Source organism: Bemisia tabaci, chromosome 8, assembly GCF_918797505.1.
Source record: "Bemisia tabaci chromosome 8, PGI_BMITA_v3".
Classification (NCBI taxonomy): domain Eukaryota; kingdom Metazoa; phylum Arthropoda; class Insecta; order Hemiptera; family Aleyrodidae; genus Bemisia; species Bemisia tabaci.
Genome location: NC_092800.1, coordinates 18,084,466 through 18,107,542, shown reverse-complemented (window position 1 = coordinate 18,107,542; position 23,077 = coordinate 18,084,466). Strand labels below are relative to the sequence as shown.

Below are 23,077 nucleotides of genomic sequence, written 5' to 3'. Positions count from 1 at the left end.
AAGAAAAAATACCCTTGATTCAATCAGATTTAAGCTTAAATCAAAAGGAAAACCGCTCAAATTAAGAGGCTTGGTTCTTGATTTAAGCTTAAATCTGATTGAAACGAGGGTATTTTTTCTTGTCGATGTTTTTAAGAGTCTGGACTCTAGATCCAATGTGTTTTTTTTTCCAGTGAGGTCTTAAAAGTAGTTTAATTGGTTTCCGCGTGAAATTTTCTTTCAGACACCAGAGTTGCCACAGAATTTAGAAAATTAAATTCCCTGACATTTTCCCGGTTTTTTCTGACTTTGGTGGAATTCCTTGCTAATTGAAGATGTGACAGATGATTGAGAAGGCATAATTGAAAATAGTTTTCAGGCGAATTTTTTCGTTCAAAACCTTAAACCCATTCTAGAAAGCAAATGAAGGCGATTTAACAAATTTTCCCTGACATTTTCGTCATTTTCCCTGACATTTCCCGGTTTTCCCTGACTTTTTAATTTCCCGGTTTTCCCTAGCTGCGGCAACCCTGACACACTCCTCAAAATTTAAATGTGACGAATTAAACATGAAAATCTGCACTTTTAGTCGAAAATTCCATGTCCGACCTCTCTGATTGACTGGATCCACTGTGCGGCGAGGTTAACGAAACTGCTGCGGTTGTCGGCTGATGCGGCGTGGAGGAAAAGGCATAGGTCAGTTCTTCAGCAGCAGATCGTGTTTTCACAGCTGAATCGTATTAATTAGACGCAAATGATTGGGTCCGCCGTCCGCCAGGTTTCTACTAAGGTGATTCTATGTGATCCAGGGACGAGTCCGCCACCACGCTGGCTGTGCAGTGTGCTGCCTCGCGGTCTACGTCTTTGAGAGGCAATAATTAACGTAGTGTACAAGATAATGCAAGAAACTGATCCATAACGCGTAGCAGCATTAGTACTGAGTACAATTACATCAAATTGTTCAGATTCATTCACTGGAAAAAAAACACATTGGATCTAGAGTCCAGACTCTTCAAAAAACACCGACAAGAAAAAATACTCTTGCCCAATCAGATTTAAGCTTAAATTCAGAACCAAGCCTCTTAATTTGAGCGGATTTCCTTTTGATTTAAGCAAGCTTAATCTGATTGAATCAAGAGTCCTTTTTCTTGCCAATGTTTTCAAGAGTCTGGACTCTAGATCCAATGTGTTTTTTTTCCGGTGTTGTTAAACACCTGAAACTACACTGGAAAAAAAAAAAACACATTGGATCTAGAGTCCAGACTCTTTTAAAAACATCAACAAGAAAAAATACTCTTTATTCAATCGGATTTTTGCTTGAATCAAAACAAAATCCGCTTGAATTAAGAGGCTTGGTTCTTGATTTAAGCTAGATTCTGATTGAATCAAGAGTCCTTTTTCTTGTCAATGTTTTCAAGAGTCTGGACTCTAGATCCAATGTGTTTTTTTGCCCAGTGTTTTAGAGACATGTATCAGAATGCTTAAAGGTCGTACCTTGTCTAGTGGTCCATTGGTTAAAAAAAAAAAAAAAAAAAAAAAAAAAAAAAAAAAAAAAAAAAAAAAAAATCCTAGGACCTTCCTTATTTTCCCAGCTTCCCCCCATAGCGGCAACTCTCCAAAGTCCCTCCCAACTGGCAACTGTTAACTGGGCTTGTGCCTTGGCGACTTGTAAGCTGCCAGTCCTATTCACACCGAGTGCGTGAACCTACCGTAGTCGTATGCCCCGTGCGTGCTCACTAATAGACGCGAGCTTTGTGCGCGGGCACTCTGGAAGCTCGACTTTGTTTCGGAGTCGTTTTCAACGGTTTCTATCGGCATGCTCGCTTTTCTTCAGTGCCTCTTAAGATTCTTTATTCATTCCGGCCGTGTCTCGTTGCTTTGCGGTCTGCTTTCGAGTGGCGCTGAGGCAGCCGCTTTTAACGGCGGCCGCAGCTCGGGTTTGTCGGCCTGGTCGGTTACCTGAACTGCGGGCTGATTATTGAAATTGATAGACAAAGCTATAGACAAAGAAGACAAAAGAGATATGGAGGGATCCCACTGGTGGAAGCGGGTACTATTTCCCGTATCAGAAAAAAATTATAAAAAAATCTGTGAAATCAGCTCTTTCAGCACTTTCGGATGAAGAAATAAAAAATTTGCATTGCTGAATTCTCCATTGAGCAATCCGAGTGAACGGGTTTTTTGTGATAGATTTTTGATTTGTAGGAGTACAACATGGCGATGAAAAGTTACGTTGTTAGGAATTTTCTCATTTTCAGCTTTTCCAACTTAAATCCTGAAATTTATATTTGAGGTTATGTTCTATTGGTATGAACCGAACGCTACATGGAACCACCATCGAATACGATCTATAATTTCGGACACATTGGGGAAAAAAACACATTGGATATAGAGTCCAGACTCTTGAAAACATTGACAAGAAAAATGACTCTTGATTCAATCAGATTTAAGCTTGAATCAAAAGGAAATCCGCTCAAATTAAGAGGCTTGGTTCTTGATTTAAGCTTAAATCTGATTGAATCAAGAGTATTTTTTTTTTTGTCGATGTTTTTAAGAGTCTAAACTCTAGATCCAATGTGGTTTTTTTTCCTAGTGCACCATGGTGAATACTAAAAGCAGCACACAGGCGGTAAGAGCCAAAGTTTGGATGAAATCTCCCGAAAATTTTAGAGAAAACCGACGGGCCGCGCGCGGCGCAAGTGCTAAGTGGAAATAAACACGGCATGCGCATGCGCGACGCGCGGCCGGGGATTCCGGGCCCGGGAAAAAGTGCCCGCAAACTTGATCCTCGTTTAATTCGGACCCACCCTCTCACTCACTCTCCTTTTCGACGCGATGACGGAGTGGTCGTGGTCTTGCCCCGTAATTGAGAAACGAGTTGCGCCTCTTCTGAACTGAAACGGAGCAACTGAACGAGGAGCGAATATGGCGGTGGTTAAAACGTCGTTAGCCGCTCCGTCGTCGAGCGTTTAGAAGAAAAAAAAGAGAGAAATCTGCACGGGCCACCGGCGCGGCGGGAAAAAATGCGTGCGGCCTTAAAAGCTTCACTTTCGAGCACCTATGAGTATTCAGCGCACGCAAGAAACGAGGGCCGGCCGCCGTCGCTAATGCGCTGAAAATCGAAAAGCGCTCGAAAGCTGGTTCCACTTTCGGATGCTGGCTCTGCGTTTTTAGCAGGTTTAGTCAAGTTGTTTTGGGTTAGTTACGCGGCTCGCAAAAATGTCTTTTGAAAGCATTTGCTGAAATTGTGAAAGCCATGGGTGGAACTAGAAGATTGAGTCCCCTAAAGGACTAATTTGACAGCCTTCCGACGTGCGTACAGTCTTCTGCTTGGTAACGTTTTCGACAAACCGAGCGCATCTCAAGGTTGGGAATGGAGATGTTGCATGTGTGAGGAATTTGCGATTTGACTGTTGATTCATGTGTAAAAGTTCGCGAGAAACACGCTGGTGCCACTGGTTTTCTCTGAAATCAACTCCCAAGCTCAAAAAAAGCTCTCAAGTTGAGGCCAAAACGGAGGGGATATCCCACCCTACCCTGAGAGTCCACCTCTACATCAAGACGAACTCTCCATGCAAAGACAGGGAGCAAATACATTGACAGGGCTGGCACTTTATTTGGGGACTCTAAAACTGAAAACACGGCAACCCTGCTAATGTATTTGCTCCCTATCTTCGCATCGAGAGTTTGTCTTGATGTAGAACGTGGACTCTCAGGATAGCTTGGGATATCGCCTCAATTTTGGCCTCAACTTGAGAGCTTTTTTTGAGCTTGGGAGTTGATTTCAGAGAAAACCAGTGGCACCATCGTGTTTCTCGCAAACTTTTATAAAAATTATGAAATTCAAAAAATCAAAAATTGGAATTTCTCTCTCAAATTGTGAAACAATTGAAAAATTCCGGACCTTTAAGCGGAATTTCCGCACATTTTCAGTACTTCCGAACCGCGCTTTCAAAATCAGCATTATTTCCGGACGTTCCGGAAATTCCGAACTTGTAGACACCCTGCTTCAAGAATCGATACATTTCCATAGGTTTAAATGGAGAAAAGGCAATGTTGCCAATTTCAGGCTCAGGATCCGCCAATGGTCCATGGAATCGCGAATGCTCGCCTCTGTCTAAGTCCACCCGACAACGCCGCCGAAACCGGACACAGAGTGAATTATTCATTGTTCCAGAGTGCCCTGCCCGGTGCGGTTCCCGACCGACAGGGCATTTCTAATAAAACCCATCAAACTTTTACTTATCGTGATGCACCGCTAGAAAGCGAGCAGCCGCCGTCCCAGTCGCGATCGCGGGGGGCGAGGGCAAAAAATCGAGAGTAGAAAAAGTCCGCGGATCGCATCGCCAGCGACTCCCTTTCAAAAGGGAACAATTCCATTTTCTAATGAACCCTGGTTTACATGGATTTTTATGCACTTCAGGGCTCACGAACAGATCGCCTTGATCCCTTCGGATTCCTCCCGCGGAATAATTAAGATGGGGATCGTCGGCGGACCACCAGGACCCCGGTCACGACACCGAAACCGAGGCCGGTGCAGTTCCGTGGAAACTCCTATCGGAAATAAGTGGTTAGGGGGCTCCGCCCCACCCCCTCTCTCCCCCCACCCCCGTGACGGCGCTCAAGGACAGGGGCGTCTGGTGTCCTTGGGCTCCGGTCATGCGCCTGCGCGGTTTGCGGCTTTCCAGAAAAGACGCGACGCGACGGACTGGTTCTGGAGCAAAAAAGAACCAACTTGAGGAGCACAGATTGGTCGGTAATGGTGGTTAGAGTCCCTTTATGCTGAGAGTCAAGACAACCCCCCCCCCCCTCTCGGAGTCACAAATGGGAATAAAGATTACACAAATTGGAAGTTTTTCGTAATCTTTGATCGGCTCATTCTCAAATTCCTGTCTTTGTTCCTTCTCTCATTCCGTTTGTTCCTTGTCGAATCCGTTATTCCCTGGTCCATTCTACATTATAATCTTTGCAATCGGTGAAAATGTAATCTTTATTCCCGTTTGTGACACTATGGAGGCCTAAAATACGGGAACCAATCAGAAGTGGATTCACATTATCTTGACTCTCAGTATAAAGGGGCTCTAGTGGTGGTTGGCAGTTTCACGTTACGTCGTTTTCAGAACGGAGGCACGTAACTTCGATCTGTGGTTGCAAAATTGACTCAGACAATATAATTTTTTACGAAAAAGCTCCTGCGGACTGATAATTGAAATTGATAGACAAAGCTATAGACAAAGAAGGCAAAAGGGATACGGAAGGTTCCTATCGGTGGAAAGTGGGGGGGTTGCAATAGACAAAGAAGGTACTATTGGTGGAAGTGGGTGGTTGCAATGGACAAAGAAGGTACTATTGGTGGATGTGGGTGGTTGCAATGGACAAAGAAGGTACTATTGGTGGAAGTGGGTGGTTGCAATGGACAAAGAAGGTACTATTGGTGGAAGTGGGTGGTTGCAATGGACAAAGAAGGTACTATTGGTGGAAGTGGGTGGTTGCAATGGACAAAGAAGGTACTATTGGTGGAAGTGGGTGGTTGCAATGGACAAAGAAGGTACTATTGGTGGAAGTGGGTGGTTGCAATGGACAAAGAAGGTACTATTGGTGGAAGTGGGTGGTTGCAATGGACAAAGATGGTAAGTGATAGACTAACTAACGGCAACAAACGAGAGACCATACCGTTTCGTATAAACGGAGTTTTAAGCTTTTGAAGTTTCCAAGTTTTGTCCGACCTCTCTTATTGACTGTCCACTGTGCGGCGAGATTGAGAGGCTCTCCGTTCGCGGATCAATGGCTCTGTTTTCTTTCCCATGTTTCCTTTCCTTTTGTCGTTCCCTCGTTTCGATTCTGCATATGTTTGCCTGCTGTGCAAGGCTGCGCTTTCGTAGCCGGGCGACCGGGCGACCCATCGGGCGCTTTTCTGGGCCAAACTTCCAGACCGGGGTCGAGCCGTCTCCCCGGCCCTCGCGTCAGTCGGACGTCAGTGTCAGACGTCGGACGTCAAGACGTAAACAGACGACTCCGATTCTCACGGTGCCCCAAGAGCGAGCCTCTTCCTTCCGCCGCTGCCAAATCCCACGGGGGAGTAATAGAATCAGCGCCTGGATTATTGAATGGTTACCGAACGACCTTGATCGATAAACTCCTATCTTAGCAATGCAATTTATCGATTCAGGTTATTCGATAACCATTCAACAATCGACCCGCAGATCTTCAATTGGACGTATCTCTATCAAACGGAGCTAAGTGCCATAGGGGGAGGAAGGGAGAGGGGGGCTTGGATTGGCGGCGGATCCGGGCGTCGGGCTCATTCCGTCCTATACTCGCAATGCTTTCCCATGGCGCTTAGTTCCATTTTGACAGAACGCGCTATCCGAGATTCTAAAATCCTCAAAAGGTACTCAATTTGGCGCTTAGTTCCGTTTAACAGAAATAAGTCCAATTGGACTACACTTTGAAGTTAGGAGCTGCAATTTCTGGCTCATACATGAAAACTCCTATCCGCTGAATAACCACACCAACCAATGGCACATAGTTGTTTCTACAATGAGTCAGAAATTATAGTTCCTTAGGGGCCGTTCAAGTATTACGTGGAGAGAAATATTAACGTCGCTCGATCAATTGATAATTTCTGAACTTAAGGACATTCCTTAAGATTTTCCAAATACAAGGTTGCCATAAATTCTTCATATTCAAATTCCCTGACTTTTCCCTTTTTCCGGACTCAAAAATGTTCTAATTCCCTGATTTTCCATGATCCTCGAAAAAAATTTCCATATATTTTTCTTTATATTAAAATTCAACGAATTCAGCTCGTTAAGCATTCTCAGATGAAGTAATACAATTTCTCCGTGCAAATTCTCCATTTGACCGGCGAATGTACGCCTCGCCCGCAATTCCGCACCCACTTTTTTCCAACGACATGCACGACAGATAGCTACACATGCAAGTCACCCGTCTTCCAGCCGTGGAAATCAACCACGGTTTTCAACGACAAGAAAACAGGGGCGCCTCTCTTTCCAAGGGGCCACCGCGACAGCTTTCATCAGCCCAGAAAATGTATCTTGAAAAGCTCGTCGACTCGGCGTTGTCAAAAAGATTAATCGTCTCGGTTTCGTCAGCATGACCGTCTCTTGCCTTTTTTAACGGCCGGCTCCATTATCTCAACACGGCCCGGGTCTACCTTGCTAAGGAAAAACGCAATATGAACCTCCAGGCGTTGCCAAATTTCCTTCTATAAAACCCCAAATTACTGAAAAAATTGTAAATTTTTCCCCCCAAAATTTCCAGAACATTTTATGCGCAATTTAATCTAAAATATCTGAAAATTTCATGGAAAAGTATGCTCTTAAATTGTGTCAAAAATACACGTTTTATCAAAGGAAATTTGGCAACTCTCGAATGTTGATACGGCGTTCTTCCTTAGCACGGCAGTGTGGGTGTCTCGTCGCCCCCCCCCCCTCCTTTTATTTGTCGTGCAACGGTTTTCGAGCGATAGCGAATCTCCCCGATGCCAAGTCTGGTCCCAAACCGACTGATTGTGAGACTGATTGTGATTGCAAGAACTGGTCGTCTGTTTGTTCTGGCAAGTAGGGCCGTGAGACTTAAGTGGGTGGACGGTGTCTCTGCTTGGCCCCTGCTCCACATTTTCATGCATAATTCGCTTGGATAGTCAGGATAGTACTATGCGGGCTCGCAGCTATGTACAGGGTGATTCAGGACTAATGGAGAATTTGCAGCACTGGAAAAAAAACATTGGATCTTGAGTCCAGACTCTTAAAAACATCGACAAGAAAAAATACTCTTAATTCAATCGGATTTTTGCTTAAATCAAGAACCAAGCTTCTTAATTTGATCGGATTTCCTTTTGATTTAAGCAAAAATCTGATTGAATCAAGAGTATTTTTTCTTCTCAATGTTTTCAAGAGTCTGGACTCTAGATCCAATGTGTTTTTTTTCCAGTGAGGTGTCTGTATGAAGAATTTCATGTCGATGTGGAAACTACTGAGTGAACTGAACACGAGGATACCATCGAGCAATTATTGAAGAAGATGTGGCGAGAATATCTAATTTGCTGAAATACGTGCGATTTAAAGGGAAATGCCGCCAGATGACGTCACGAGGCGGTGCAGTTTCCCGCACTTTTAAATCTATTTTTAAACTATTTCTCATAACAGAAAAAAATTATAAAAAATACTGAAAAATCAGCTCTTTAAGCACTTTCAGGTGAAGCAATAAAAAGTTGCATGCAAATTCTCCATTGCGAGCAAAGTGGATTAACACAGGTATTAACAAGTTAAGAATTCGCACTGGAAAAAAAACACATTGGATCCAGAGTCCAGACTCTTGAAAAAATTGACAAGAAAAAATACTCTTGATTCAATCAGATTTTTGCTTAAATCAAAAGAAAATCCGCTCATATTAAGAGGCTTGGCTCTTGATTTAAGCACAAATCCAATTGAATCAAGAGTATTTTTTCTTGTCGATGTTTTTAAGACACGGGACTCTAGATCCAATGTGTTTTTTTTCCAGTGCGGCCTTTGATTGGCACTCTAGTGGCCCCTTGAGGACCGCCATTTGTATGCTTCCGTTATTGTGATTGGTTGGTGATTTATTGGGTATGTTTGTCCAATTTCGTGATAATTAACAATCGTCATCGTGTAAAGGTCATTCTAATGATCCTGAATCACCCTGTAGAATGGACACGGTCAGAACAGGTGAGATGGACCGTCTCTGAGCGCAGGGACTCGGATTTCATACATATGTATGCGGTATTGTACTTATTGTAGTGTGAAAAAACTGGGGCAAGTTTCGTCAAGCTCGATTTATTTTTTCGCCCAGTCGCAGGGTTTACTATCCTGGATAGGGCATTCTGCACCGGACCTCGCGGACTTTCAAGTGTGTGAATTTCTCCAGGTTTATTACTCGCGATGGAGTCCTTGCGTGTGGCTGAGAGTGGGTCAGTCGCACGTGTCACGGACATTGGAGACTCTTGAAAGGTGGTAACACTGACATTTAAACCCATTAAAAATTTCAATTTTAGGCGAGGCGCTAAAAATCGATCGTTTTACATACAGTGAAGGGGAGAGATACATGCTCTGGCAGGATCGTTATCAGTGGCGGTTGGGTGTCGCAGAGCGCACAGAAGCGCTTTAAGAGCGACTTGTTAGTAGTAATAATAAAATGGAGAGAAAATCGAATTTTTGATGGTTGCGTTCGGTGGATTAAGTCACTTCGAAGACGATGACCTAACTCTCTAAGCGGAAAATTACAAAATGCGAAAGAACTGACCAAAGTTTTGTTCTAGGGTTGCCATAGAATTTTGAAAATGAAGTTCCCTGACATTTCCCTGACACATTTTTGTGAAATTCCTTGTCAAAAAAGGTTTGACGGATGGTTAAGAAAACATAATTGAAAATAGTTTTCAGGCAAACTTTGTTGTTCGGAACCTCAAACCATACTGGAACGCAAATGAAGGTGATTTAACAAATTTTCCCTGACATTTTCGTCATTTTCCCCGACATTTCCCGGGTTTCCCTGACTTTTTAAAATTCTCTCATGTTTCCCGGGTTTTCCGGTATTCCCTGACGATGTCAACCCTGTTTTTACGGCGGGACAGGCTATAGTGCAACTATGAAGGAAAAACCGTTGCTCATAAAAATCGATGAGATAACGGGGATTTGTGAATCAGAGACAACGCCCCAAGTACATGGTCACTCATTGGCAGAAATCGCCATCGTGAGGTGTGCGAATAACTTGATTCATCATTCCACAAAATCCCATTAACTTATCACTTTTTAGTGCGAGATAATTTTCAATCCTAACCTGGAGCCATAATGTTTGATTTTATATCATATTTTAATTATTAACATTATTTTAATTTGAATTTGATGCAGCGTGCATTTTTGAAAAACTTTTTCAATACCTATCGGACTTTTTCTGGCGAGAAATTAAAATATCAGCTAGAGTCCGAGAAAAATTATTCAACTTTTCGCCAGGGCCGCATTCACCTACTTGCCGCCCATGGGCCGTCTATATTTTGCCGCCCCCTTCTAATTCGTTTCGAAACTCAATAAAAACCATCAAATGAACGTGCCAGCGGGGGAACGGTGCATAAGACGCATTTACTCGTGTTTAACACATTTTTTGGGAAAGCCCTGTCAACACTACTGGCAAAAGTTCACGAAACTTTGCGCGAAAGTTAAGTTCCGTAAACCTATCTCTGCGTGGACGAGGCCTTCCATTCATAAGAAATGAACGAAACAATTATGAAAGAACAAACATAAATGTGGTTCAATGATCTTAACTTCCGCCGCTGCACCGTGTTGGATGCAATGCGTGAAGTATTCACGCAGTCTTGTAGGCGCTATGCGTTTCACGCTGACCGCCCTGTGTTTGGCGCAATGCAGGAAGTATTCATGCATTCTAGTAGGCGCTATCCGTTTCACGCTGACCGCTATGACCGCACTGTGTTTGATGCAATGCGTGAAGTATTCGTGCAGTCTTGCAGGCGCTAATATGAGTTACATGCCGATCGCCGCGCCGAGGGCTTCTCCTTTTCATCTCAAGTCCTCGTTATCATTTCTCTCGAAGTCGCGCCGTTCCAGGCCAAATTGTGTGCTTGATCTCTCTCTCTTCACTCGACTTATTGAAGGTGCAACCTCTTGTATCACTAAGAGACGACAAAATTAGAAATTACTATACTCGCAGGAAATGAGAGATTTAGTCGCCTTTTCTCGTTTGTAATTTTGTTTTTATAAATCCGATTTTTTTCAATACCTACACTTTAAAAAATTGCAAATTTTAGCCGCCCCTTAGATTTGCCGCCATGGACCGTGGCTCATGTGGCCACCCCCTTAATCCGGCCCTGCTTTTCGCTTTTGAAGGAATATCTCAAACTTTTTTAGGTCCCTTGTTTAATTTTTTCCCCCTACCGATTCCAGATTTTTCGGAGCACTAAAGACTTAATCAAACGAAAGGGAAAATCAGGATGTAAAAAAAAGAGATAAATTACACAGCAGGCCATGTATCTATTTTTCAGTGTCCCGTAAGCCGGGGCTGCTGAGAGTGCCCCACGGTCAACTTTGAGCTTAATCGTTCCGGTCCATTCGGCGGGGACCTCGTTGACGGACACTTCCGGCGCGCGGGAGGATATTCGGACTAAATTCGATTGATCCGCTGCGTCTGGGTGCACCTGTAAACCTGCGATAGGTCGATTGTCCGGACGTTATCGAAGAACCTCGATCGATAGATATCATTGCTAGCATAGGGATTCGCCCATCAAGGTCATTCGATGAAGATTCGATAGTCGGGTGCGCGTGTCCGGCTAATCGTGCGACCTTTACATTTACAGCTACGCAGCACCGAAACCGAAACGCCACCGGTGGACGGTGAATGGTGAGTGCGTGGCGCCCCGTTCCCCATTCCCCATTCCCCGTTCCAGTGACCATATTCCCACGCGTCGCGACGCCAACGCGTTGCTTCCGTTTCCTTTCCACCGTCGCACAACGGAGCGAGTCGATGGGAGAAGTCGAACAAAATTTGGAAATTTTAAAACAAGATTGCCGCAGACTTTAAAGAATGAAACTCCCTGACGTTTCCCTGACACATTCTACAGGGTTGCCATAGAATTTGGAAAATTAAATTCCCTGACATTTCCCCGAGTTCTCTGACAATTGAAGATATGACAAGTGGTTAAGAAGACATGATTGAAAAAAAAAAAAATTCATTCATAATTTTTAGTTCGTAACCTCAAACGCATTTAGGAATTAAGCAAATAAAGAAGATTTAACAAATGTTCCCTGACATTTTCGACATCTTCGTCATTTCCCCTGACATTTCCCGGTTTTCCCTGACTTTTTAAAATCCCCTGACATTTCCCAATTTTCCCGCAGTTTTCCCTGACTGTGGCAACCCTGATTCTGGTGACATTCCCTGGCAATTGAAGATATACGTCGGATTCTTAAAAAAACATGATTTGAAATAGTTTTCGGACAAAAATCGTTGTTCGTAACGTCAAACCTATTCTGGAGAGGAAATAAAGGTGAATTGACTATTTTCCCCTGACATTTTCGTCATTTTTCTTGACATTTCCAGGTATTTCCTGACTTTTCCCGAATTTCCCGGTATACCTCGACTGTCTAACCCTGTTAAAAGCCCACAACTCCGTCATGACAAAACCGTGAATGTCTTAAAAGTGGTCCCTTTGGTTTTATCGTAAGACTTACTGTAGAAGAAACCCCTCGAACTTTAAAGTTTCACGAAATAAAACATGCATTTGCAGTTTAAGTTAAAAATTTCATATTCGGCCTCCCTGATTGACTCGATCTACTGTGCGTCGCATCTGCGCGGCCTACAGATGGTTTGCGCACAACTAACGAAGGCAGCTCTGAAGGATACTTTTGAATTTCAGTGATGCTTTCTGAATGAAAATTTAAAGGGAGCATTAGCACACAGTAGAGTACGTTTACCAATATTTTATACCGTAACCATGGCATGAATTACTTACAAATTTAAAGAGCTCATTTCCGAAACGACGTTTTTTGGATCGTTATCTTCAACAGGGCCGGATTAAGGGAGGTGGCCACATGGGCCGCGGCCCATGGCGGCGAAATTTAGGGGGCGGCAAATTTTGCAATCTTTTTGAATGTAGGTATCAAAAAATGAGAGAAAACAATCGGATTCAGAAAATAAATTACAAACGAGAAAAGGCGACAGAATCTCTCATTTCCTGAGAGTAAAAGTATAGTAATTTCTAATTTTGTCGTCTTTCGGTGATACAAGAGACAACACCTTTAATTGGTCTAGTTAAGAGAGAAACCAAACACGCAATTTGACCTGGAACGGAGCGTCGTCGCGGCGGTCGGCATGAAACACATAGCGCCTACAAGACTACATGAATACTTTACGCATTGCGTCAAACACACTACGGTCAGCAGCAGTCGGCTTGAAACGCCTACAGCGCCATAGCGCCAACAAGACTACATGAATACTTCACGCATTGCGCCAAACAGTGTGGTCACTTGGTCAGCAGCGGTCGGCGTGAAACGCATGGCGCCTACAGGACTGCATGAATACCTCACGCATTGCGCCAACACTTCGGTCGGCGCGGCGGTGGAAGTTAACATTTTTAACCACATTTATGTTTGTTCTTTCGTATTTTTTTCATTCTTTTTTATGAATGGAAGGCCTTGTCCAAACATGGGTTTACGGAACTGAACTTTTGTTAGTGTTGACAGGGCTTTTACAAAAAATGTGCCCAACACGAGTAAACGCGTCTTATACACCTCTCCCCCACCGGCACGTTTACCTGATGGTTTTTATGGATCGTATTCGACAGATCACACAGGTACGATTATATTGATATCGATTGGTTCACTATGTAACCACAGCCTCAAAAGTCAATTTAGCAATCTGAGGTGACGGGTTTTATGTGATCGAATTTTTATTCTCTTGAGTGCCAAATGGCAATGAAAAGTGAAATTGTTCGGCATTTTCTCATTTTCAGCTTTTCCAAATTAAATCCTAAAATTTTTGTTCGAGGTTATGTTCTAATGTTTTGAACCAAACGATACATCGAACCACTATCGAATACGATCTATTGATGTTTCAAAACAAACGAGGAGGGGGCGGAAAAATACAGGCGGCCCATGGGCGGCATGTAGGTAAATCCAGCCCTGATCTTCAACCACCTTCAACACCAATTTGGTTTCCGTTTTTTGTCCAAACTTGTTGGAAGAACTAATTACTATCCGCGCTCCGATGTTTTAAAAAAACTCAACTTTGAATTTTATCGGACTGATGTCCTTTTTTCCCGAGCGCTGTCACAAACAAGTTTTCCGACCCTGTCTTTTCGCCCGCTCTTTCCCCAGTCCCACCCTTTCGGTCGGCTCTTATCTGCGCCGCGTCACATTCACAATCAGCACGCATCTCGCGGCACTTTCGTTGAGATCATATAACTTACTCTCTCCCTGCGCGGTGAGACGTGGATTGAAGAGTGAGTTACCCACCCAGCGGTTGAATAAACTCGTCTCAATCTAATTACAGCAAGTTCCACCAACGGTTGCCATTCTCTCAAAGCGTCGTTCGGGCTTCGCGCAGTGGATCGAGTCAATCAGAGAGGTCGCACATGGCATTTTTAACTAAAATTGCAAAATTTTATGTTTAATTCGTCAAATTTTAAAGTTTAAGGAATGCTGCTAGAAGAAAATTTCTCCAGGAAACTAATGGAGCCACTTTAAAAGCCTCAAAGCTGTGTATGAACGGAGTTATGAGCTTTCAAAGTTTCCAAATTTTGTCCGACCTCCCCAGGGTGTCTACTAAAACAGGCTGGTCAAAAATAAGTACTTTTACAGCACTTTTTCAGTACATTCTCGAGAAATTCAGTACCTCCTCCAACAGAAAAATTCCGTACTCTTTCAGTACCTCCATTTGACGGAATTAGAAAGATTTCAAAATTTGAAATTGCGACAAAAATGACAAAAAATTCCGGACCTTTTTGCGGAGTTTCCGCACTTTTTCAGTACTTCCGGACCGCCCTTAAAAAATCAATACTATTCCCGGACTTGTAGACACCCTGCTCCCCCGTTGACTCGATCCACTGTGCTCCGACTCAAAATCCACCATTTATGCGCACCATCCGGCACGCGCGCGCCCATAATTAAAAACGGTGCATTAATCAAGGAGCGTTTCTCTAGCCGAGTAATTTTCGAAAATGAAGACGAGCGCAATTTTTTTCTTTTTTTTGCGCGCGACGTAGAAAAATTGAGTGAAAAAACGCGAGCATAATCGTGAGGTAATTATTTCTGGATTGCGTATTCGCTTCGGCACGTTTAATAAGGCATCGATCTAGACCGCGAAATACCTGCAGTGCACTCTCGGACAGCGCCATTAATTATGTCCGCCCTTACGTCAACGCGCCGCGTTATGTGTTTTACGAGTTTCGAGATGATTTAGGGGCGACCCGGACCAAATTACGCGAGTATACCCTTTAATCCGCGTCCTTAATACGCGCACAGTGGCGAGGCGTGAATCAACTATCCATACATCCCCATTTGAAGCTATGGTAAAGAATCGATTATCAAGGTGTTCGTTGCGAGCACCCTGTTTATCGATCTTTTTCCATGATTTAAATGGCAGATCGATCGATATATCGCAAAGCGCTGCACGCGGACTACGCGGAGCCAATTAAAATGCCTCGCCCCCTGTTGTAAGTCCACTCCGCGTTTTACGAGTCGGTAGTGGACCGAAAGTTCGAATCGGACCTATCAATATGTCGGATCAAGGTTGCCCACTTTCAATAACCGATGATATTTTCGAGGTGGGTTAGTTAATGGTGCTTGGCGCACAACCAGTGCCGTAGAATTGGAGTGATAACGGATGGACGAAAGCAATACCTTGTTTGCCAAACGGATTATGCTTAATACGTTGCTTATACAAGCCGACGAAAAAGTGATTTCGAGTGATGAGTGATGGGGCCATGGAGGTAGGAGTTCCCGCCCATGGCCAAGAGGCCAGAGACAAGAGACCCTCCACTGGCCTCTTTGCGACAGGTGGAAGCTTTTACTTTTGGAGATTACAAATTCCTTATGGACAATTATAAGGGGGCAACAGTCATCGCCCTTTTTTCGGCTATTGACCTACCTACTAGGTGAATGATGAGCTTTGGGTGACGTCATGAGCCGAACAAGTTTCCTAAACTTTGATTTGTTTGCAGAACGAGACTACCAACACGTTAATGACCATCGACCTAGTGGGTGGGTCAAAAGTTGAATGTTGAAGTCCCGAAAGTTTTAGCTTCCACCATTGCCAAGCTACCAGTGGAGGGTCTCTTGTCTCTGCAAGAGTCTATCGGCGATTCTCAATTTGACTACATTTTGCGATCAGGAACTAATATTCGGACAGTATTAAGCAAGGAGGAACCAAGCTACACCAACTGTTGCCAAATTTAATCGGGTACTTAACATTTTTACATGAAAACGATTGTGTGGATTTTTATGCAAATTTCAGTAAATTTTCTGCATAACATGAAGCCAATTCTTTGAAATTTTCAAAGGAACCCGCATAAACGTTCTCTTGAAAAAAATTAGATTGCCAAGTTAATTTGGCAATAGCTTATGTGGCTTGGTTCCTTTCTGCTGAGCGCGGTCTACACATTGTTGCTGCTTGTTTCTCAGCGTAACTTATGCTTTTCCTCTCGACATTCTAGCCTCAACAAACTAGTGACCCAAGTATCTTCCTCATTATAGCGTAGAGGGAGGACACCTCGCTTCCCGTCAACAGATGACGTACTCGACGCGTTCTGGCCTGGTCAGTTTCAACCATACTTCCCTGAAACAACACCAGCTTTGTCATCGCCGATCGGTTCCGCTGTCGAGGTATTCTGTGACCTTGAGCGGGGTCCCAGTCGGTAAAAGTGAGCTCAATTATCAGGAAACGCGACGAGAGCTTTTAGAGTGGTCCAATTAAAGAAGATCATTGGTCACGGGTCTTGGGAAGGTGCCCCGCCTTGTTGTCTAATCTCTCTCTCTCTCTCTCTCTCTCTCTCTCTCTCTCTCTCTCTCTCTCTCTCTCTCTCTCCCCACTCTGCAATGGAGCAAATGAATCGTTCTACATAGCGTGGCAAGTCCTTGAAAAATCAGGGAAAATCTAAAAGTCCGAAAATTTTACTCGACCGGGAAAAGCAAGGGAGTTTTGTCGTTATCGCTATGCAAGGTTGCCACAGAATTTAGAAAATGAAATTCCCTGATTTTCCTGATACATTTTGGTAAAATTCCCTGCCAATTGCCACATGAATAAAAATACATAATTAGAAATGATTCTCCGGCAAAATGTGTTGTTGGAAACGTCAAATCCGTTCTAAAAAGCAAAGAAAGATGACTTGAAACCCTTGACATTTTCGTCATATTCCTAACATTTCCAGGTTTCCCTTACTTTTCAAAATTTCCCGATATTTCCCGGTATTTCCTGACTGTGGCAACCCTGGCTATGTATGCTCGTCTTCACTCTCCGAATCGAGCTTTTAACGTGCGTTGAAAAAACGAGAGTTTCCCTGTGAGATGATCTGACCACACTGCATTCCAATATGCATCGTGCGTCAAAGTGCAGGGGACCGATGCGATGGTTTCGATTGATTCCTCGCTCGATTTCCCCTGGAGGCTCAACAGTAATCAAAGTGGTCATCGGTGCACGTGCATCGAGACCGAAACACCCTCGGTGTAATCGCTTCACACAGCTTCTTCTACCCATCCTGGACACGTCGCTGTAGCCCTGCTTCCACGATCAAAATGGGACATCGCTGCGACTCATGTGTGCTGTCCATCAAAATTAAAAAGCACCCCACTTTTTGATCAACATAATCTGCGAACTGAGTATCGAGTAAATGGATGTTTTTCTGCCAAACGGATCTATACACGAAAGGAGACTAACCAACGACTAGAGACCTTAATTCATCAACCCGCAGGCTGATCGTTGATATCGATAGACAAATACAGACAAAGAAGAAAAAAGGATATGGAGAGATCCTATTGGTAGCTATGGACAAAGGAGGTAAGTAATAGACTAACTAACAGCAACCCATGAGAGATCCTATGGTTTAGTCTATCATTTTCTCCCTTAGTCTAGAAGAACCAATTCAACCAATAGGATCGCTCAACATTCCTTATGTCTTCTATGTCTAGCGCTTTGTCTATCAATTTCAACAACCAGCCCGCTGTCCCGTCAGTCCACATTTTTTCCCCTTGCAAAGTGCATAACAATCGCCCGTTTCAACCAATAGGATCGCTTCACTTTCCCCTGTGTTATATTTGTTTACAGCTTGTCTATTGATTTCAATGATCAGCTCACCGAGTAAGATGGAGGCGCGTTTCTATTCCCTGCCAATTGCAAATACCGCCGAACTCCAGGAGTGAATCTTCGCCGACATCGAAGTGCGCAGAACCGCGCGCTTTGCGACGTATCGATTGATCTGCCATTTTAATCTATGGAAAAGAATCGACAAACATGGTGTTCGCAACGAACACCTTAATAATCGATTCTTTGCCATAGCTTCAAATGGTGAATATCGATAGTCGACCGCACGACTTGCCAGAGGGAACCGCTCCGCATTCCGCGGGTTCCTACGACCGGAACGGATATGCAATCTCGTCCGGAGACTCCATGATGTCCAGATGGAGCACCAGGAGCCCCGGGGAATTATGTACCGCGGGCATGAAGGTGGAGATGATAGGAGCCGGTAATGAGAGTCTCCAGCTGACGGACTTGACCAATTTATTTCGCCTTCCTACTCCGTTGCCAGGTGGCGCCACTGAACTTGAGTAAAATATTGCTGTAGAATTGGACTGCATTTTGCAATTTGGAACTATAAATTCTGGCTCATCTGAAAAAACACTTATGTGCGTAGGGAAACTAATGGCACATGCGTTGTTTTTAAATCGAGCCGGAATTTAAAGTTCCTTATGGCAAAATGCAGTTCAATTTATAATCCCCGCGAAAATCAATGGGACAATTTACTCCTGAAGGATACATAGTATTCGATAGGGGTTCGAAATCGTTTGAGTCAAAACAATAGGACATCAAACAAAAATTTTAGGTTGAAAAAGCTGAAAATGAGAAAATTCCTAAAAATTTCACTCTTTATTGCCGTTTTGTACTTATAAGTATCAAAAATCTATCACAGAGAACCCGTTCCCTGAAATTACTCGATTGACTTTTGAGGCTATCTTTACATATTGAACCAATGGATATCGATACAATCTCACCTGTTTGAGGTATCCTGGACAATGCTTAAAAGTGGCGCCAGCTCTCCCACTTACATTACGACTCTATGCATTCGATGATCGAAATCGATGAAATTTTACGCCCGAAAAGTGATAGAGTTTATAGAAAAGTTTCGACGGAAAATCTCAATTGCAGTGTGAAAGTCAACCAGGGTTCAACGACGAAATATTCTCGAATTTGACTTAAATATCCCCGATTTAGTAGAATATCCTGATTTCTAAGTCATTACCTTCCCATCTTAATTGTCCAAGGACTCCTCGAGATGTCACGAGTCCTGAAATGGCAGCTTTCACTGTATCTTTTCCAGGCAACCGAGCAACAACGCCACCGGTCAGAAAGTTGAAAATCACGAGGAGGAGCGCTCTCTTCAGGGAGGAGAAAGGAACGCCCCGAGACGGCGAGAGGCTTCGCAGAACTGCGTTTTTTAAGGGACTTAAAACCGGCTCGATCCGCCGCGCATAGCCTTTATCGGTTTTTTCTACGTTTTCCGACGAGCCGACCGGAATGAGCCAATGGAACCAGTCAGCTCTGAAGCAGAACTCGTCTGTTTTTAGAAAAGCCATAAAGTACCTGGGAATACTTCAGCCTTACCAAAAGAAAACGGCGTGCGAACATCCCGATGTTGTCAAATTTCTCCTAATAAAATATTCATTATTAGGAGAGGCCATGAATATTCTTTCTTGAGGACATAATGGAGATGTTGCATGTGTGAGGAATTTGCGATTTGAATACTGATTTTTATGTAAAAGTTCGCAGGAAACACGATGGTGCCACTGGTTTTCTCTAGCATCAACTCCCAAGCTCAAAAAAAGCTCTCGAAGTTGAGGCCAAAATGGAGGGGGATATCCCACGCTATCCTGAGAGTCCACCTCTACATCAAGACAAACTCTCCATGCAAAGGTAGGGAGCAAATACATTAGCAGGGTTGCCGTGTTTTCAGTTGTGGAGTCCCCAAATAAAGTGGCAGCCCTGTCAATGTATTTGCTCCCTATCTTTGCATGGAGAGTTTGTCTTGATGTAGAGGTGGGACTCTCAGGATAGCGTGGGATATCCCCTCCATTTTGGCCTCAACTTGAGAGCTTTTTTTGAGCTTGCGAGTTGCTTTCAGAGAAAACCAGTGGCACCATCGTGTTTCTCGCGAACTTTTACATAAGAATCAACAGTCAAATCGCAAATTCCTCACATATGCAACATATCCATTGTCGGTCTCTGAGCCCGAAACGGCCGACGATACGTCTATTCTATATACACTGAAAAAAAAAAAAGAATCTTAAATTTGCCGCCAAGAAGTATTTCTTCTTAAATCAAGAATTATGCTGGTTAATAAAAGCTACTTTTTTGCTTATCCAAGCATTATCTTTCTTGTATCAAGAAAAAGTCAGCTTAAAGCAAGTTAAAAAAATTCTTGGCGGCAAATTCAAGAAATATCATGCTTGATTCAAGCTACTGTTTTTTTCAGTGTAGCACGTACCTTTTTTTTCAGTGTAGTATTTTATCCGAGGAAATTTGACAACGCCGGAATGCTTATACGACGTTTGTCTTCAGCACGTCAGATAAGAATACCGGCTCATCTCCAAATGGAACTCGTTCCTCCTCGGAGAATAGGCGTTCTCTTTCGAAGGAGGGTCGATGCCCGACGGCTCGGCCCGGCCAAAGCGCTTAACCGCTCGGGAAACAGCGAGGAGATACGCGGTTTTCCGAGCGAGCGGGGGAGCAGTTTAAAGTTTACGTTTCAATAAGTCAACTTTATGGAGCATTGTCCGCGGAGGAAAGCCGGCGATTTACCGGGCGGCGAGCTTCCCTTTTTGTTCGATTCGATTGTGTCGTGTTGTTTTGTGTCGGCGCGCGACGGACATCTGCTCGGGGACGACGATTAGTTCCTCTCATTGAGTACGGACGAGCACTTGTCTCATGAATGACTGCAAGCACCGCGACCGCAGGAATCTGGAGCCGGCTCATCGTCGTCCGGAGACGAGAGTATTCATGGCGGCTTCTGTTGGTCCGTGGATGCCAACGGCTCTTTCGACGAATGGAGTGGTTGCTGGCTCGTTATTTGAATTGATAGACAAAGCTATAGACAAAGATATAGACAAAGCAATAGACAAAGCAATAGACAAAGCAATAGACAAAGATTTGGACAAAGCTGTAAACAAAGCTGTAGACAAAACTACAAACAAAGATATAGACAAATCTGTAGACAAAGCGATTGACAAAGGGAAAATCGAAAGATGCTACTGGTAGAAACGGGTGGTTGCGCGATGGACGAAGGGGTAAGTAATGAATTGGCTTCTTCTGCTGCCGTACTAAGGAAGAACGCCGTATGAACTTTCGAGAGTTGCCAAATTTTATTTGATAAAACATGTAGTTTGACGTAATTTAAGCATATTTTCACTTGAAATTTGCGGATAATTTCGATTCGATTGCGCACAAAATTGACTGAAAACTTTGGAAGAAAGTATTTACAATTTTCTCAGTAAATTCTGTTTTTATCGAGGGAAATTTGGCAGCGTCTGAAGGTTCACACGGCGTTCTTCCTTAGCACGGCAGTTTGGTTTGTGAATGCCGATGGCTCCTCCGATGAATAGAGTGGCTGCTGGCTCGTTATTTAAATTGATAGACAAAGCTATTGACAAAGGTATAGACAAAACTATAGACAAAACTATAGACAAAACTAAGGCAAATTTGTCTTCGGACATTTGCTCCATTCCTCGTCGTCCTCTTGGTCTGCCAATTTCAAAAATCTTGAAAAAAATGAATTTCAAAATTTTTTATGGATTTAAATGGAGGAAAAACAATGGTGGTCAACTTGCGAAATCGCCACTGAGTAATAAAGGTAGTAAAAGACAATTACCTCGATTTCTTGCGTTCTGTCTTCGATGATACATTGATGCTGCCGCAAACTATTTTCTAGTTCCTTGTTTCTTTCTAGCAAGGTTTTCCCGAGCTCAGCTGCTAGCTGCAAGTCTGCAACACACGAATAAAAACAGAAAAATTTAGTGGGGCGGTTATTTCAATCTCATAACGCTGTAATGTGGACGTATTTCTACCAAACAGACCTATGTGCGGGTGAGAAATAAGGGGTGTGCTCGTCGAAGCTGCATAAGAAGCAATGTAAAAGTGGGCGTGGTTCCTTTTGAAGAATTGGAAAAGCGGGATTCTACATTCTATCAAACAGACCTATGTGCCAACTGAATGCGGAACTCATGAGCCGCGGGCATGGCAAGAGAGCCTTGTGCACAGGGCTCATGAGTTAAGGGCTCACTCCAACGATCTCCCCCTCGCTCGAGTGCGCACTATCATTGCCGCTGACGTCACTGGCGCACAATTATTCCCATTCACTCTTACGCAAAGAGAACTAACGAGCACACCCCACATTTCTCACCTCCACATAGGTCTGTTTGGTAGAATTACGTCCATGTGTGAGTTGCCTCAATCGGGTTTTGGCGGTTGAGTCGTGCGTACGGTATTGTGCCGTACTCGCGTTACGGAAACAGTCCTCTCGAGACCGGAACATTCTTACCGGAACATAAAAAATCGTTCCTACAAAAATAACATAATGGAACACTGACCAAGGCACAAATTTAAGCATTCTTATATATTTTTCTCCTTCAAAATTGCACGTAAAACACGATTTGCACAGTGAAATTCACCGAAATTATCTCTCAATCAAGAGGATAACAATTTTACTCAGCACCGGTAAGGAAAAATTATAATTTCTCGCTTACAAGAAAAACTGAAGTCTATGCTTAAATCAAATTGTGCGATACAACGTTCTTTTAAAGCTTCTCAATCAACCTATGTTCCTTTCCCACCATGCGTTGTTCCAAGTGTAAACAACGTACATAAGCTGAGCCGAAGCGCTGAGATGGAGGTTAGGATACTGTAGAGACTGTCACGGTAACGGGTAGTGTGCGATTGAACTCGAATAAATTATAGTTTTTTCTTTCACGAGCGAGAAGTTGAAATTCATGCATTAAAAAACTTTGATATATTTTTTAAGAATTACTTTCAGTAATTTTTGTTGTACGAGTCGTGTTCTACGTAAAATTTTGACGAGAAAACATACATCACGATGCTTAAAGTCGCACCATGTCCGCGTCTATTGCGCTCGTTGCGGCATTGCGGTCTCTACTTCAATGAAGGCGCTTGCATACAACTTAATCAGCTTGATGGATGTGCGTGTTGCATACACAAGTCAAATGAAGGCGTTTTGAGAATCCTCACGCACATGACATTCAAGTTCCATTTTAAACCTCATGTTACACCGTAAAAAATCCCGGCGCGCACATCGCGCTCACTCAGTTGGCATACTGGCCAGGCTGCACTC

General features: G+C 43.5%; 1 protein-coding gene across 4 annotated transcripts in view; it reads right to left on the bottom strand.

The window, feature by feature from the left end:
- The window catches only part of Cen (cerebellar degeneration-related protein 2-like), a 286,372-nt gene that overhangs the window by 23,229 nt on the left and 240,066 nt on the right, over nucleotides 1-23,077 (bottom strand). For all 4 annotated transcript variants that reach the window (XM_072303181.1, XM_072303182.1, XM_072303183.1 and 1 more), the window contains exon 2: nucleotides 21,602-21,714. In XM_072303181.1, the coding sequence (XP_072159282.1) occupies nucleotides 21,602-21,714 (113 nt within the window). The remainder of the gene's footprint in view (nucleotides 1-21,601; nucleotides 21,715-23,077) is intronic.